A 17,606-nucleotide genomic window follows, 5' to 3' on the forward strand; every position below is an offset into this window, starting at 1 on the left:
TGAGAGGTTTTTGCTATAGGGCACGTGTGCTCGCCAGAAAGAAAGAGAGAGACAGGGAAATAGAAAGTGAGAAATCACCCCTCAAGGGGGATGGCCACGCTGCAATCCCTTCTCCTCTATTCTCTCAGGATCTTGGGCATGCACGCACATGCACCTATTGTGAGTTTAAGTCGCCGGGTCCAGGATTCAAATCGTGGTCGGCTACATGGGAGTTCAGTGACATAGCCATTATGCTAACTGCTGGTCCCCCCTTTTTGGAGTTTTATACATGGGTTTAAAATAGTAGTTTGTTGGGAAAGTCATGGCAAGTTTTTCTATGCAAAAATTCATCATGACTTTTCCAACAACCCAATAAATCTACGAAAGGCTTTACTCTCTGCTTGCCCTTAGAACTTGTGGGGAGGAATTCTTCTTCAGTAGTCAAGCCTGTGTTATAACATCTCAATTTTCTTCAAAAGGTGGAAACATGGCTTCAGCAACTTGAACAGGCCATGCAAGAAACAGTGCGTCATTCTATCACAGAAGCCATAGCGGCCTATGAGGACAAACCCAGGGAACTGTGGATTTTTGATTTCCCAGCTCAAGTTGCCCTAACCAGCTCACAAATATGGTGGACTACAGATGTAGGAATAGCCTTCAGTAGACTAGAGGAAGGCTATGAAACGGCTCTAAAGGATTTCCATAAAAAACAGGTATTTCATAAATGTGTGATTTCAAGACTTAAAGGGACTTGAAGAGGTATATTTCATTTGTTCATTATTATGGAGTGTCTTCTGTGTGCAAAGCAGTATTCCAGGAGATTTTTGGCAACTAGTTGTTAAGTTTAAGTTTTTCATTTTCTACCTTTGTATTACCCTTCTATTTCCATGGGGTTTTAAAAACACACGTCATGTCCATTGTCCCTCAAGGCTTTGTACAGCATCTACAGCACTGAGACCTGTTTAGTACAGCACTTAGCAGTGGTAAAATGCTATGCCCCAGACCTACTTGGGAAAATTCTGGGCTCACGTCTGGAAAGTATGTTGAGCATGTATGTGTCCATGACCCAGAGGTGGCTGAGGCCAGAGGTGATTGCAATGTCAAGCTGATTGAGGGTGCTCTACTTTTCTTTCTTGCTCACAGAAGAAATATTGGGTCATGAGTAAAGTAATGACGTATTTTTCTTTTACTTTTCTGATGACCCAGTAAATAAACTGAAATTTGTATGTACGTGACTGCATGAGTCACAAAAGTAGAGGATGTTTCAACAAAGATATTTTTATGTGTTGGCTTTCTGTTCAGTATAAATTATAGACAAGAAACTTTGGAAAATAGTCTATTTTGAATTACATTATATTCCTCCCTGTTATTCTATGACCCTTTGCTTAAGTCTCCCATCTTTACAGTGCTCTTGGTTGTATAAAAATTCCTTTTATCTGTCTAGAAATTCAGAGACTATTAGGCTTAGAAAGAAGTTTAGATACTAATTTTTCCGCTCTTCTTATTTTTAATGGATAGAATAAAATCCAGAGATAATATTAGGTCATAGAAAAATGCATCATGACTTTTCCGATGAACCAATAAATGATTTTACCAAGTCATACAATATATTGGGTCATCGGAAAAGTCATGATGTGTTTTTTTCTGTTTTTCTGTGCAAAAAATGCCTCATGGCTTTCCTGATGACCCACTATGAGTGAGACCAGCAGGGCTAGCACCGTCTCCCTGATACTGAACCGTTTCCCATTACTCCCCTTCCTCCTCTCTGCCTTATTAATGCTTTTGCTGCTTTAAAATTCAGATAGTGAGGGACCAGCAGTTAGAGTAATGGCTATGTTGCTGGACTCCCACATAGTCGACGGCGGTTTGCGTCCCGGACCCGGTGGCTTAAAACATGCCGGGCACGTGTGCGTGCATGCCCAAGATCCCCGAGAGGAGAATGGAGGAGAAGGGATTGTGGTGTGGCCATCCCCCCGGGGGTTGATTTCTTGCTTTCTGTCTCTGTGTCTCTCTCTGTCTGTCTGGTGAGTGCACGTGCCCTGTAGCAAAAACCTCTCAAAAAAAAAAAAAAAAATCAGATAGTGAAACACAGTTGTATTGTGAACATGTTCAGGAATGTTCATCAGGTCTCCCCACTGTAAACTTATGCTTTTCTCTTCCCTTCCAGTACTACACTTTTTGGAAGGGAGTCATCCACACACATGCAGTGGGAAGTTACGTACCCATCCTGGAAGGTGGAGTATCTGTAAATTATGGAGATTGATCTCTTTTCCCTTAGGGACCATGCTTTGCTGGGTTAATAATTTTTTTTTCTTGCTATAGGGTCCGTGCACTCGCCAGATAGAGGGAGAGAGACAGAGAGACAGAAAACAAGAAATCACCCCCTAGGGGGGATGGCCATGCTGCAATCCCTTCTCCTCCATTCTCCTCTTGGGATCCTGGGCACGCACCCGGCGTGAGTTTTAAGCCACTGGATCCGGGACACGAACTGTGGTCGACTACGTGGGAGTTCAGCAACATAGCCATTACACTAACTGCTGATCTCAAGTGTGGATTATTTTTAATTTCACTCTTTCAGGACCAGCAGTTAGCATAATGGCTATGTTGCTGAACTTCCATGTAGTTAACCATGGTTCGAGTCCCAGACCCAGTGGCTTAAACTCACACCGGGCACGTGAGCATGTGTGCCCAAGATCCCGAGAGGAGAATGGAGGAGAGGGGATTGTGGCATGGCCATTCTCCCTTGGGGGCGTTTTCTCGCTTTCTGTCTCTATCTCTCTCTGTCTTTCTGGTGAGCACATGTGCCCTATAGCAAAAACCTCTCCAAAAAAAAAAAAAAAAATTCATTCTTTAAATCTTGGATAAGGACTGCCCTACTTATTTCTGTTGCTACAAAAGTTTTAAACTTCTGGAGAAAAATATATTTTTTTGATTTTACATTCTTAGGAAGATGGAGTATTATTTTCTATTTTTAGGCTAATAGTTTAGTGAAGCGACTAGTTTCCTTCTAGGACGCTTACTCTGCAATTCTAGTGGCTGTCACCTGGAACTAAGTAGTTAGGTTTTCTTTATAGACATAAATAATTGAGGCAGTTAATTAAATTGTAATTAATTCCATTGTACTTTTATAAAAATAAAAACTCTTGGTTAAATTATTGATATTTGTGCTTTTATTATAACAATGTTCATTATATGATTAAGGGCATTTTAAAATACTTAGAATAATATCCTTTCTTAAATTTTAGTTGTTATCAATCACTATTTAAGTTTAAATGTTTCAACAAACATATTTACTCATTTTACTCTTTTTTCTTTTACTTTAATGCTCCTTTGCCTCCAACTTGCCACTTTTTGCTTACTAGACTATTTTATTACTTAAAATGTTAGATGGTATCTTATGGATATTTCTTATTTATAGAAATTTTATTATTTAAAATTTTATGATTATTATATATTTATTTTTAAAGATGAAGAAGAAAATACAGAGAAATTTAAAATGTATTTTTGAAACATCAATAAACCTCCAGGAAAAAAACCATTGACAGCATTTTGGTATACAAATAGCAAATATTTTTCCTTTATTTTCTATCTGTCTTTCTGTGTGAATATATAAAAATCTCTCTTTATGTAGTTATATATGTATCAATATGTAACTATTTACATATAAGTAGTTATTAGTTCATATAGCTATATGTCTGTGTCTCTAGATGAACATGGAAAATACTAATTTTTTTTTACATTTCATACATTTTTATTTGGTTAATTTATATTCAATATATTATATACAATATGTAGTCATAAATATACATCAACTCTGCACTAAAATGACTGAATAGTATTTATTTATATGGATATACCAGAATTTATTTTTCCCTCTGCTTTAGGGTTTTTGTTGATTGTCTAACTTCTTTATTTTTGAGTTTTTTTTACTGTCAAGATTCTTTATTTTAAAATGAATCACAACACTAAACCTTTGGCCCCTTCTGCCCCTGTACAAGCTATGAATGCTTACTCAGTAGCTGGGGGACACTCTTTAGTAGCATACCTAAAAAGTAAATAAAAATCCTTGTAAAACAAGTATTCAAATAGTTTCCATAGGAAGAGAGGAGTGACCCCCTCTCCTAGCCTTCCATGTTGTTACATCTCTGCCACCCCTACTCTGACAAAGACACTTCCAAACTAGCAGTAATTAAGTTAAATGGTCTCCCCAAGCCTCTAATTCAAACTACACACAGTATTAGCTGGAGGACGGTAACTACATGTTAATACTGGCTGAGGCGCAGGGTGCTGAGTGGTGCTTCATCTTGCTTTCCAGGACTTGAACTGCATTTGACTACGTGAGAGTCCAGCAACATAACCATTATGCCATCTGCTGGTCCCTATGGACCTATCTTTTATTTAGCATTCATTCCAAAGGAAGTTGCAAACATCATTATGCATCTCTCGTAACCTGTGCTCTATTCACTTCAATTGTTTTATTAAAAATATTTTTGGCTTTAGTTGATGAGTACAAATTGTGTATAATTATGGTGTACAACATGACACTTTGACATACGTATACATTGTGGAATGACCAGACACACTATTTAATGTATCTATTACCTCACAAACTTATCTTTTTTTACATAGCAAAAACATTTAAAATTTATTCTCTTAGCAATTTAAAACATATATGATGCTGGGCCAGCAGGTGGCATGGAGGTTAAGGCAGCTGGGTCCCACACGGCTGACTATGTGGATTGAGTCCTATAGACCCAGGTAGCTTGAAAAATCACACCAGAGCATGTGCATATGTGCCCCAAATCCCACGAAGAGTGTAGAGGAGAAGGGACTGCAGCATTGCCATCCCCCCTGGGGAGCAGTTTCTCACTTTCCTCTTCCCCCAGCAACCCCATATCTCTCTGGTGAGTTCATGTGAATTATATCAAACTAAACACAGACACACACACGCACACACACACACACACACACACGGACATGTACATACTGTATTGTTAACTCTAGTCACCATGTTGTATAATAGATTTTTTTAAAACTTATTCTTCCTAATTGAAATGTTGTGTTTGACTGACACCTCCCCGTCCTAGCCTTGGATAAAGAGCATTTTACTCTCACTTTAGTCATCTTTACTCTCTTGTTTATATGAGTGTAATTTCTTAACATTCCATACATAAATAAAATCAATATAAGTGTCCATCAGTGGATGAGTAGAAAGAAAATATGGTATATATACACAGTGGAATACTAGTCAGTGTTAAAAAGGATGGAAATCATGTCATTTGTGACCTATAGATGAAGCTGGCAGACATTACACTAAGGAAAATAAGTCAGAAATTTCCTTTCTGTTTTCCATAATGGCTGTGCTAACTTATATTCCCACCCATGGTGTACAAGGATTCCTTTTTTGAACACATCAATTTATATACTCATTATATCAGTTTAATATCAGTTATTGTATTTTCAATTTCCCCAAGTTTTTTTGTTTGTTTGTTTCTTAAAAGTATTTTCATTTCATTTCTATTCTTTAATCTCATTAATTATTTCAGAGAGATGTTTAATAGTTTTATTTGGATTGTTGTACTATTTCTTTTGGTGCTGGTTCATCTGTTAAACTGAATGTGTTTTTTTGTTTTTTTTTTTTTTTTTTTTTTGGTGAGAGGTTTTTGCTATAGGGTGTGTGTGCTAGCCAGCCAGAGAGAGAGAGACAGAGAGACAAAGCTAGAAATCACCCTCCAGGGGGGATGGCCACGCCACAATCCCTTCTCCTCCATTCTCCTCTCAAGATCTTGGGCACTCACGCACACGTGCCCAGCATGAGTTTTAGCCACCAGGTCCAGGACATAAACCGCAGTTGACTACATGGGAGTCCAGTGACATAGCCATTATACTAACTAACTGCTAGTCCCATGTATTCTTTTTTAAAAAAAATATATGTATTCTCTACATTGTCAGCAAATTGGGTTGACTCTTTCTTCTTCTTCATCATCATCTTTTTATTTTTTTAAAATTTAATTAATTAATAAAAGTTTGACCAGAGAGGGACAGAGTGAAAGAGAGAGAGGGGTGAGAAAGCAAGCAGCCAGGTCTGGGACTCACCACAGTCCCAAGTGGGAGTCCAGTGCCCTTAACCACCATGCCACCTGCCGGCCCCTATTTTTAGGTTTTTGCCATAGGGTACATATACTTGTCAGAGACAGAGAGAGGCAAAGTGAGAAATCATCCCTCAGAAGGGATGGCCGTACTACAATTCCTTCTCCTCCATTCTCCTGTCAGGATTTTGGGTATATACACACATGCACCCAGTGTGAGCTTCAAGCCACAGAATTTGGGACTCAAACTGAGGTCAGCCGTATGGGAGTCCAATGCCTTAAACACCACACCACCTGTTGGATCCCCCTTTTTATTTTTATATTAAAAATTGCATGTTTGTGCAAAAGAGAAAGAGAGAAAAGACCCTCCCTAGGATCTTGACAGGCCACAGTCCCTTTTCTCTAGCCTTTCAGCTCCTCAGAATTCTGGCTCCTGCACACATGCTAGGTGTGTTTTCAGGACAACCCAGGGATTCGAACCCAACATCAGTCATATGGCTTTCAACACTGAGTGCTGTGTTACTATTGTGCCACAATGACTGGGCCTAATTCTTTATATTGTGATAGCCAAAGTTATTCATATCCCAGTAGCTTTGGTATTCAGCTAATTAACAGAATCTAGCTTGCTTCTCTTAAAATATTTTCAGTGCTTTCCATTTTGTTTAAGAGTTGTATAATGCTTCATTTTCATGTTGGATGAGAATTAGGAAACAGGCATGGTTTGGAACAATGCATTATCTGCTTAACTGTGAAATGCTTTTAGCACTAATTGAAATGTTTGACAGACCAGCCAAACAGATGCTTTTGATACAGTAGCTCAGTTTTGTGACTGCTAGTAAAATGTATATTAGGAAAGCTAACATTTGAATACTACCAAAGCTATGACTTGGATGAGAATTGTTTCTGTCTTATTCCTACCGTATTATTACCTGAGTAAGGTTGCCTGTCAAACCTAGAGGTACTCAGTGTATGCTGGACATAGTGTTCTTTACATTTATATAAAAATGCAAGTGTCTTCTGCTTCACAACCTAAAGAGAACACACAGATAATTATCCAAACACATACTTCCTATTTCCCCCTCATCAAAAATTATATTGAATGACAAGTAAGTTATATGAGAAGAAAGTTCTTATTTTGATGTAGTATAACATCAGATTTTTCTTTCATGGTGAGTGATTTTTATGTTATGTACAAAAAATTCTTGCTTATTCAAAAGTCATGAAGATATTCTGATGGGACCAGCAGTTAGTGTAATGGCTATGTCGCTGGACTCCCATATAGTTGAACACAGTTCAAGTCCCGGACCTGGTGGCTTAAAACTCACGCTGGGCGTGTGTGTGTGCACACCCAGGATCCCGAGAGGAGGATGGAGGAGAATTGATTGCAGCGTGGCCATCCCCCCCAGGGCGGGTGATTTCTTGCTTTCTGTGTCTCTGTCTCTCTCTGTCTCTCTGGCAAGCGCACGCGCCCTATAGCAAAAACTGCTCCAAAAAAAAAAAAAAGATATTCTTCTGTTTCTTTCAAAGTGCTTCATGGTTTTAGGCTCTTCATTTAGATCTATGGTCCGTACAGTTTTCCTTTTTTCCATTGAACTTTCCTGGCACCTCAGTGAGGAGTCAATTTACTATATGCATGGGTCTATTTCTAGACTCTGTTGTTCCATTGAGATAGATATATATATATATATGTGTGTGTGTGTGTGTGTGTGTGTGTGTGTGTATAAAGATATATATATATATATATCTCAGATATATATTGGGTCATCGGAAAAATCATGACACATTTTTACATAGAAAAACAGAAAAGTATGTCATGACTTTTTCTACAACCTAACATATATTTCATATATATATGATACATTCACACACACTTCATCCCCTTTGTTCATTTTTCCAAAAAAATTATCTTGACTCTTCTAGGTTCTTTTTTATATGAATTTTGCAATTACATAATCAATGTTTTAGCCTAATTATGTTTTTGTCAGAATGGCATTGAATCTAAGTATAAATTTGGGCAGAATGGACATCTCAATAATGATGATTCTTATAACCCAAGAACATGTTGTATCTCTCTGTGGAGGTCACCTCAGTTTCGCTCAACAATGTTTCCTATGTCAAAATGTTGCACATTTCTCCCTGGATTCATTTTAAAATCTATTTGTTGATTTCTTTCCAAAAGAGAGAGAGAGAAACAGGCACCTCCAACGGGGTCTCCATTTCATGATTCACCCCTAGTCTCACCTGGCCTAGGTATAGGCATCATTGTATGCCTGGCCTGCTCAGGGAAGTCTAAGAAATAGGTCTCCTCCACATGGGCTCAGCTGTGTTATTGCTGTGTACCACCTGTCTCCTTCCTAGATTTATTTTTAGATAATTGTGTTTTGATTCTATTTTATATACTAGTTAATTTAATTTTTTTTTAATTTTCCAGGCTTTGTAGCTTATAGGTAAAATATATTGATTTTTAAATATTAAACTTATCTCTTGGGACTTTGCTAAATTTGCTTACTATATTTAGTAGTTTGCTTTTTTTTTTTTAAATAAAATATTTTTGCTATTGGATGTGTGTGCTTGCTAGACAGATTCAGAGAGAAGGAAAGCAGAACATCACCTCTTGGTGGGGATGGACAAGCTGCAATCCATTCTCCTTAATTTTCTTCCTGGGATTTTGGGCATGAATGCACATGTATCTGGTGTGATTTTCAAGCCACTGGGTCCAGGACTCAAGCTGTGGTCAGCCATGTGAGAGTCCAGCGCCTTAACTACTATGCCATGCCACCTGCCAGCCCCAGGAATTTGCCTTTTTTATATATGGATTCCATAGGATTTCTTATGTTCATGAATACATTATCTGTAAGTTAATGACTATTTTACTTCTTTTCCATTGTTTATTTGCCATTTATTCCCGTATTCCCTTTTCTTGAGCTACTGAATTTGCTAGGATCTCCAACACAATGTTGAGTAGAAGTAGTGAGACATTCTTGCCTTATTACCAGGTTTTGAGAAGATTAATTTACTATTTCACCATTAAATATAATAGTGGGCCTATACCATGGCCTGGTGGTTAAGGGAGCCACATTCCACATGGCTGACTGTGTGGTTCAAATCCTAGCCCAGTGGCTCTAAAAACATGCTGAGTATGTGTGCATATGTGCCCAAATCCCAACAAGATAGAGAAATGAGAAGGGGTTGCATTGTGGCCACACCCTGCTGGTGGATGCTTTCTTCTCTCTGTCTCTCTTAGTTGAATGCATGTACCCTCTGGCTTATAAACAAACAAAGCAAAAACGATACTAGTTATATGTTTTAGAGATGCTTTTTATCAGATAGATATCTATCACTATATGTAGATTTTTTTAAAACTTTATTTTTTCCATGAGGGAGACTGAGAACAACAGAGAGAGAGACAGGCACCCCCCCCCCATGGGGTCTTTATATAACCAACTACCCCCAGTCTCAGGTAGACTAGATTATATGTACATGGCATGTTTAAAGAGGTCCTAGTGTGCAAACCCAGAACCCTCCCCATGTGAGCTCAGTTGAATCACTAGCATACATCATCTGGTCCTCTCAGATAGATAGTTTTTATCTTGAGGAGTCATAGAGTCTTTTCTAATCTGTTGAGAAGATCAGGGAGTTTGTCTCTTTTATTGTGGTGAATCTTTTAATGTTCAGCCAAATTTGCATTTCTGAACAATAAACTCTACTTAGTTATGTATTAGCATTCATAAATATTTTTTAATCTTCATTTATTTTATTTTTTTCCCCATAGGTGCATACACTTGCCAGAGGGAGAGAGACAGAGACAGAGAGAGAGAAAGAAATTATCTCCCAGGAGTATGGCCAGCCACGATGCAGTCCTTTTTCCTCCATTCTTCTGTTGCAATTTTGGGCATGCACCCACATGCTCCCAGTGTGATTTTCAAACCACCGTATCTAGGACTGGAACCACTGTTCACCTTGAGGGATCCAGCGCCTTAGCCACCACACCATCTACCAGCCCTAAATTTTACATTTATGTTTATCAAGGACTATATTTTTATTACATGTTTTGGGATCAAGGGGTACTTCTTAAATGGAGTAAGAAAGTGTTGTATCCTCATCTGTTTTGCAAAAGCATTTATGGTAGACATCATCGATGATGCCATCTGGACCAGGAGTTTTCTTCATAGAAAAATTTTTATTATTAATTTATTGTTTTCATACATAGCTCCTGTTTAGCTTTGGGAAGTTCTTATGTCAATTTTGGAAATTTGTATTTTTCAAGGTATTTACCCATCTCATCTAAGTCACAGGTTGACAAATGGTAGCTTTTTGGTCAAATCTGGCCCAGTGCCTATTGTCTGTGGCTGCTTTTCATGTTAAAATGACAAAGTAGATTAGTTTTTACAGACTGCATGGTTTGCAGAGTCTGAAATATTTACTCTCTGGGCCTTTGCAGAAAAAAAGTAGTCCATTCTTTTTTAAAAAATGTTTAAGTATTTTTTTTTGTTTTGTTTTTTATGCTAGAGGAAGCATGTGATTACTAGTGAGAGAGAGAGAGAGAGAGAGGGAGACCACCACCACCACTCCCCTCCCGCCCCCATGAGTAATGGCCATACTTCAACCCTTTCTTCATTTCACCTTGTGGGATTTTCAGCATGCATACACATGTATCTGGCATATTTTTCAAGCCATTGGGTCCATGCAGTTGGCCACGTGGTCTCCTCCTACCTTAACCACCATGCCACTGACTGGTCCCATCTGTATACCCTTGATCTAATTTTTCCAATTATTGACATAAGTTGATCATGCTATTTTACTATTATCCTTAGAACTTCTGGAAGATCTGCCTCATATCCCACTTTTCATTCTTGATGTTAGTAATTTGTGTTTTCTCTTTCTCTTAATTGGGCTTTCTAGGTGTTTATCCTTTTTATTTCTTTTTCAAAGAACCACCCTTTGACTGTTGTTTTTCTCTATTGTTTGTTTTATATTTAATTGATTTCTGCTCTTATTTTGATTATTTCCCTTTTTTCTGCCTTGAGTTTTATTCGTTGCTCATTTTTTTTTCAAGTTTCTAAAGGTGAGAGTTTAGATGATTGACTTTATACCTTTTCCTACATTTAAAGGAACCTCTATAACTTGATGAAAAATATCTACCAGAAACTTGCAGAGAAAATCATACTTTATGGTGAAACATTCAAATTATTTACATTGGTGTCAAGAATGGGGTAATTATGTTCACTGTCTCTGCCATTCACTGGTCAGTATTGTGCTATGGTTTTTGCAATGTGATCAAAGGAAAAGTAAAGTGAGTATTGGAAAGGAAGGCAACAGATTGAAATTCTACAACATGGACCCTGATAGTTTCAAAGAGTATGAAACTTGGTCCCTTTAGCAATTTTCCTGGGTGTGGCTGGTAGAAATAAAAATCCATTATTTCTGATATCACTGACGTTGAAACATTAGTGGGTTTTGGGATTAGAGATCTTTGTTGCTATAATGAAAGAAGAACTTGAGTATTATGTCCAGTTGGAAGGATGTAAGAGCTCTGGTACTGATCCCCAAAGTGCCCTAGCAGTTACATTGTAATTTTCACTCTGATTTGCTAATTTGGGGATTACAAACTCCAGATCTTAACATTTCTGTAGAGGGCCCTCTTTCAACTTCTTTGCTGCCATGACTTGAGTTTCCCCAAGTTGGGAAATCTGCCATGATAGGTGCTGATGAAACTGCAGTGCCTCTGCTGCCAGGAAAATGTTCTTGTTTGTTGCTTTATTTAAATCTTTAGTATTTAGGGACTTAACTCTTTAGGCTCATATATGTGACCTCTCTATACCATAATACTGTAGGAACTAGATCAGAGTAGGATGGAGGAGCAGCCACCACTGTCAGGATCTGCCTTCTCTCTGGCTTCGAGCCTGTCAATTTCTGTGCCTGAGATCATCTTTCATGGTGAGCCCACCATGAACCCACCAAGCAAGTTTGTCCTCTTTAGGACACTGTAGTCCCTTAGATATGCATGTCATGGAAACCTCCGTGATGGTGCAGATTCATGTCTTGTCTTGGAAAGTATTTCTGTGTTCATCTAAGTAAGAGAATCATAATGAGGGATACCAAGTACCTTCTTCTACTCACTGGTATGTTAGAGGCCTGGTCTTGCATGGCTAAGATACTCTATTAATGTTATCCACATGTAAAAATGTTAGAATCCTATACTAAACTGTGGCTCTGCCATTTATAATAGTGCCATCTGAGATAAATTATCTTATATTCTCATATATAACAGTGAAATAACAACCATACATCCCTCATAGAGTTAAACTAGAACACACATACACGATGCCTGTCAGATAGTAAGTGCTCATAATTGTCAGCTCCTATTATCTGCTGATGTCATCTGACAGGAACTAGTTCAATGACTGTTCAGTTTTTGCACCTCTTTGCACCGTCCTCTAGTTCAGATGGAGAGTTGGCTCCACCTGCTCAGAGCCATTTTCCCGCCTGTGCTCTGGTCTGTTCTGCTCTGGCCTCTCTTAGGACTGCTCTAACTACCTTTTCCACTGCATCTTCAATTTCTCATTCTGATTCATTCCCATCAGCAATTAAACATGCCTAAGTCTCTCTCATTACTTCAAAACAACACAAGCAAGAAGTGTTCCTTGATGCCACATCCATTTCCTGCCCTATCTCTGTAACTGCATTATATTCAAGCTTGTTGACCTATTATCTATGCTGATTTTTCCCTTTTTCTTATCTGCTAGTATCTCCACAGCCCACTTCTACCCCTTGATTGAGTCTGTTTTTTTTTAGGTTAAGAAACACTTCCTTCTCCTTCAAATACTCTCGTTTTTTTAAAAAAAATATTTGCTAGAGGGTGCATGCACTTGTGTGTGTGTATGTGTGTGTGTGTGTGTGTGTGTGTGTGTGTGTGTGAGAGAGAGAGAGAGAGAGAGAGAGAAGAGAGAGAGAGAAAGTACCCTCCCGTCCCAGGAATGGTCATGATGCACTTGTGTGTGTGTATGTGTGTGTGTGTGTGTGTGTGTGTGTGTGTGTGAGAGAGAGAGAGAGAGAGAGAGAGAAGAGAGAGAGAGAAAGTACCCTCCCGTCCCAGGAATGGTCATGCCAAAAATCACTTTTCCTCCACTTCTCCTTCCTGTTGGAGTTTGGGCATCCCTGTACACATGCCTGGCATGTTTTTCAGTTTCTTTGGTCTGGGACTCAAACTGCCCCGTTGGCCTGTGAGATTCAGCCGCTTTAACCACCAGGCCATGGACTAGTCCTATTCTTCTTTGTCAAGTTTATTTATTTCATGAGAAAGACACACACGCACATGTGCATGTGCAGAGCCTTCCAGAGCTTTGCTATGCTATGGTCCTGCCCCAAGCCTTTCAGTCAGCCAGGATGGTGATCATGCCCTGCATGTTCATACTGACCAGAAACTGAACTGGGAACCTTCCCATATGGCTCTAGTATCATGTAGTGGCACCCTACCACTTGTGCCACCATGGTTGGATCCCTTTTCCTTATGTTCATGTTTATTTTAATTGTTTTCTACCTACCCTCTGAGTTATTGTTCAGTTGTAGCTTCTATGTTTTATTTTGTTTTGTTTTATTTTTCTGGCTCCTCTTTTTCCTTCCCCTTAAATGTTTCTGTCCCTTAGGGCTCTATCTTGGGTCTCTTTCTTTTTTTTTGTTTTTTGTTTTTGTTTTTTGTTTTTTGGAGAGGTTTTTGCTATATGGCATGTGCGCTTGCCAGACAGACAGAGAGAGACAGAGAGACAGAAAGCGAGAAATCACCCCCCCCCAGGTGGGATGGCCATGCCGCAATCCCTTCTCCTCCATTCTCCCCTCGGGATCTTGGGCACGCACGCACATGAGCCCAGTGTGAGTTTAAGCCCCCGGGTCTGGGACTCGAACCGCGGTCAACTACATGGGAGTCCAGCAACATAGCCATTAAGCTAACTGCTGGTCCCTCTCTTTCTTTTCATACACCACATATCCCTGGCTGATTTTATCTACTTTCTGGACTAGCTGTTCATTTTCTTTTGTAATATGTTGATGACTTTGATCTCTGGTTCAGATCTCTCCCCTGACACAGCTAGAAACATACTGGGATTTCCCATTGCAACTCTCAGACGTACACTCAACCTAGAACATCCAAAATACACTCACTCTACTCAAATTTGCTCTCTCAGGAACCAGCAGTTAGTGTAATGGCTATGTCGCTGGATTCCCACGTAGTCGACCGTGGTTCGCGTCCCGGACCCAGTGGCTTAGAACTCATGCCGGGCACGTGTGTGTGCGTGCCCAAGATCCCGAGAGGAGAATGGAGGAGAATGGATTGCGGTGTGACCATCCCCCCTGGGGGGTGATTTCTCGCTTTCTGTCTCTATGTCTCTCTGTCTGTCTGGCGAGCACACACGCCCTATATAGGAAAAACCTCTCAAAAAAAAAAAATTTGCTCTCTCATGTTGCCAAACTTTAAAGAAACAAAAGAAATCGACTTTCTTCACCAGTTGTTCACCATAGAAGCCTGTTTTACTCATCTCCCTTCCAATATCCAGTCAACCAATCAAATCTCTTCAGTTTTTCAGTAGACTCAAAAAGCTCTATTCTCTTCAGTTTTTCAGTAGACTCAAAAAGCTCTATTCTCACTGTTTTCTCCAGTCACTACCTTCTTCCACCTGTATTACTATAGCATGTTCCTCTTTGGTCTTTTTCCCTCCAGTTTTTTTCCCCTCCAGTTCATTCTTCATACCACAGGAAGTTTGTGACAGGGTGTCTGTGCTTGCCAGAGAGAGGCACAGAGAAAGGGAAAATGAGCAAACAATCCCTAGGGGGATTGGCCACTCCACAATTCCTTCTCCTCTCTTCTCTTGAGATGTGGGGCAGGCCCAGCGTGTTTTTCAAGCTGCCAGTCTGGGACTTGAACTAGACAATTGGCCATGTAGTATCTACCTGCCTTAACCACTATGTCACTGACTGGCCCCTAGACAGCGAAATCTTTTTAAAACACAGATATGATTATTACCATACCACCCAGAATTCTTTAGTGGCATCTAATTGCCTTCAGTGAGCTGGTTAAGCTCAGCGTGCTTGGGCCCTTGTCTTCCCCTCTAGCTTCTATATGTATCCGTTTTCCTTCTGCTTCCCCCTCTTGATGTTCAGTTTATTTCAGTACCTTCACAGGCTGCCTGCTCCTGTATGGGTCTTCACATACTGACTGGTGCCTGTGTCTCAATCACTGCCTTCCTGTGGGGCCAACTTGCTGAGTTCTCCACAACCTAAGTCCTGGTCATCCTTTAGCCCTTAGTATAAATACCCTTTCCTCCAAAATGCCTTTCCAAGCCCTAGATTAGGCAAGGCTGCATTTCTATGTGCCATCAGAATACTTTGTACTTGCCCTAGCAAAAGAATTATAATTTTTAAATCTCTTTTTCTTATTAGCCTGCAGGCTCTGAAAGCAGCAATCACATTTGTTGTCTCAAATGAATGAGTGGATAGGATTAGTTCTGCCATATATTTTTGCTGTCATTCATTTGTTCATTTCTTCATATAATAAGTGTTTACTTGAGCATGTGCTTTTTTGTTGTCCGCCATGTTATCTATGGGATTACAGAACAGAATTAAACAGATAGTGGCCTTGCTCCTTAATAGTTTATGATTAAAGTGAAGGAGACAAACAACAAACAATAAAATAAAAAAGTGAAGAATAGGATACTCGTAAGTATAGTAAAAAAAATAAAATAACACGCTGAATCATTGTAAGAGGGAATAATAGATGACTAGGGAAGATCAATATGAGGAAGTGTTGGGTTGTTGAGAAAAATCATGACCTATTTTTCTATGTTTTTCTATGCAAAATGTGTCATGACTTTTCTAACAACCCAATACACTGGAACTAAGACTTTTTTTTAAATTGTCAATGAGCATGTGCACTAGTCAGAGAGAGAAACAGAAAGAGAGTGAGAAAGCGCTCACCCATGGAGAGGATCTTCATGGATTGATTCTCTTTGGGGTTCTTTGTTATTTCTTGGATCTGGATGTCGGAGTGTTTCTCTAGGTTTGGGAAGTTTTCTGCAAGTATTTCATGGAGTAGATTTTCTGTGCACTTATTTGATTCTTCACCATCTGGAATATCTTTTCGAATGTTTAGGCATTTCACAATGTCTAGACTACCTGTGTGTTGTCCTCATTTTATAAAATTATTTTTTCATTATTTTTGGTGATACCATCTAAGTCGAAGGTTTTGTATCCCCTCTCAGAGCTTCTGTCTTCTGTGTGGTCCAGTCTACTCTTAATACTCTTGAGGGAAGTCTTGATTTCCTTTTTCCTGTCTTCATCTCTAGGAGTTCTGATTGATTTTATTTTTTATGGGGGTCTATCTCCTCTTTCAAATCCTAGAAAGACTTACTCATCTCTGTTACCATGAATATTCTATTCTGAACTCTATTTCTGACAGGCCTATAAATTCCTCTGCGCTGCCCATTGGTTGAAGAAGAGTTGCCCTGTTCCATTGAAGAAGAGTTATTCCTGTTTTCCCATACTTTCTGTGCCCCTGCACTGGTTTTAGTCATCTGATAGATTATGCACTACTTCCTGCTTTTCTGTTACTGATTCTATAGAGTCAAGGAAGAAGAGCTCTACTTCTCAGATATGTTCTTGGTATAGGACCTTGTCTTCCAGTTAGTGTGTATATAGCCACCTTTGGGTGTTGATTCTTTTCCCATTCTCTTGAGACCAGGTGCACGTGGAACTAACCTGGAGATTTTCAGACAAGAAGAAAAAGCACTGTGTGATTCAGAAAACTATAAAGTTTCAAAATATTTTGGGGTGGGCAGAAGGCAACTAGAGATCTGAGGCAGTCTTCCTGCCTCAGTTGCCCTTGCTTGCTGCAGCTCCTCCTTGGTCTACAGCATTACAGGTTCTGGGGATAATGGCAGCAGATGAATGTACCTGGGACTGGCTCAAAGGCAGGAAGAAGCCCGTAACAGTCTCCTGCCTCACTTGCCCTTACTTGGGGCCACTCCTCCCTGGTCCATAGCAGCACAGGCTCTGGGGATAATGGCAGCATATGGGTATACCTGGGGCTGGTTAGGAGACAGGAAGAAGCCTGGAGTGGTCTCCTGTCTCAGTTGCCTTCACTTGACCTTTTGTCCATGTTTTTAATGGTTATTCTTCTATTCTAATTTTTTTTTATTTAATTTTATTTGTTTCTTTTAAATTTTGTGTGAGAGAGAGAGAGAGAGAATGAGAGAGAGAGAAAGAGAGAAAGCAAGCTCTCTGGTCCAAGACTTGAACTGTGGTTGGCCATGTGAGAGTCCAGTGCCTTAACCACCATGCCACATGCTGGCCTCTCTTCTGTTCTTTTCAGTTACTTGGACTAAATCACAGGTTTTGTCTTCAAGGTTAGAGATTCTTTCTTCTGCATGATCTGATCTGCTGCTGATACTTTCAGAGGAGGTTTTGATTTCCTGAAATGTGTTCCTTATCTCTAGAAGTTCTGTTTGATTTTTTTTCAGTGTTTCTATCTCCTTATGGGGTTCCTTCATC

The 17,606-nt window shown here is 39.5% G+C and overlaps 1 protein-coding gene across 1 annotated transcript in view; it reads left to right on the top strand.

Annotated features, from left to right (window-relative positions):
* The window catches only part of DNAH11 (dynein axonemal heavy chain 11), a 207,696-nt gene that overhangs the window by 124,479 nt on the left and 65,611 nt on the right, over positions 1 to 17,606 (top strand). The window contains exon 30 of the mRNA XM_006154490.1: positions 459 to 692. Coding sequence (XP_006154552.1) covers positions 459 to 692 — 234 coding nt within the window. The remainder of the gene's footprint in view (positions 1 to 458; positions 693 to 17,606) is intronic.

The sequence above is a fragment of the Tupaia chinensis genome, unplaced genomic scaffold, assembly GCF_000334495.1.
Source record: "Tupaia chinensis unplaced genomic scaffold, TupChi_1.0 Scaffold000410_1, whole genome shotgun sequence".
In the NCBI taxonomy this organism is placed as follows: Eukaryota; Metazoa; Chordata; class Mammalia; order Scandentia; family Tupaiidae; genus Tupaia; species Tupaia belangeri.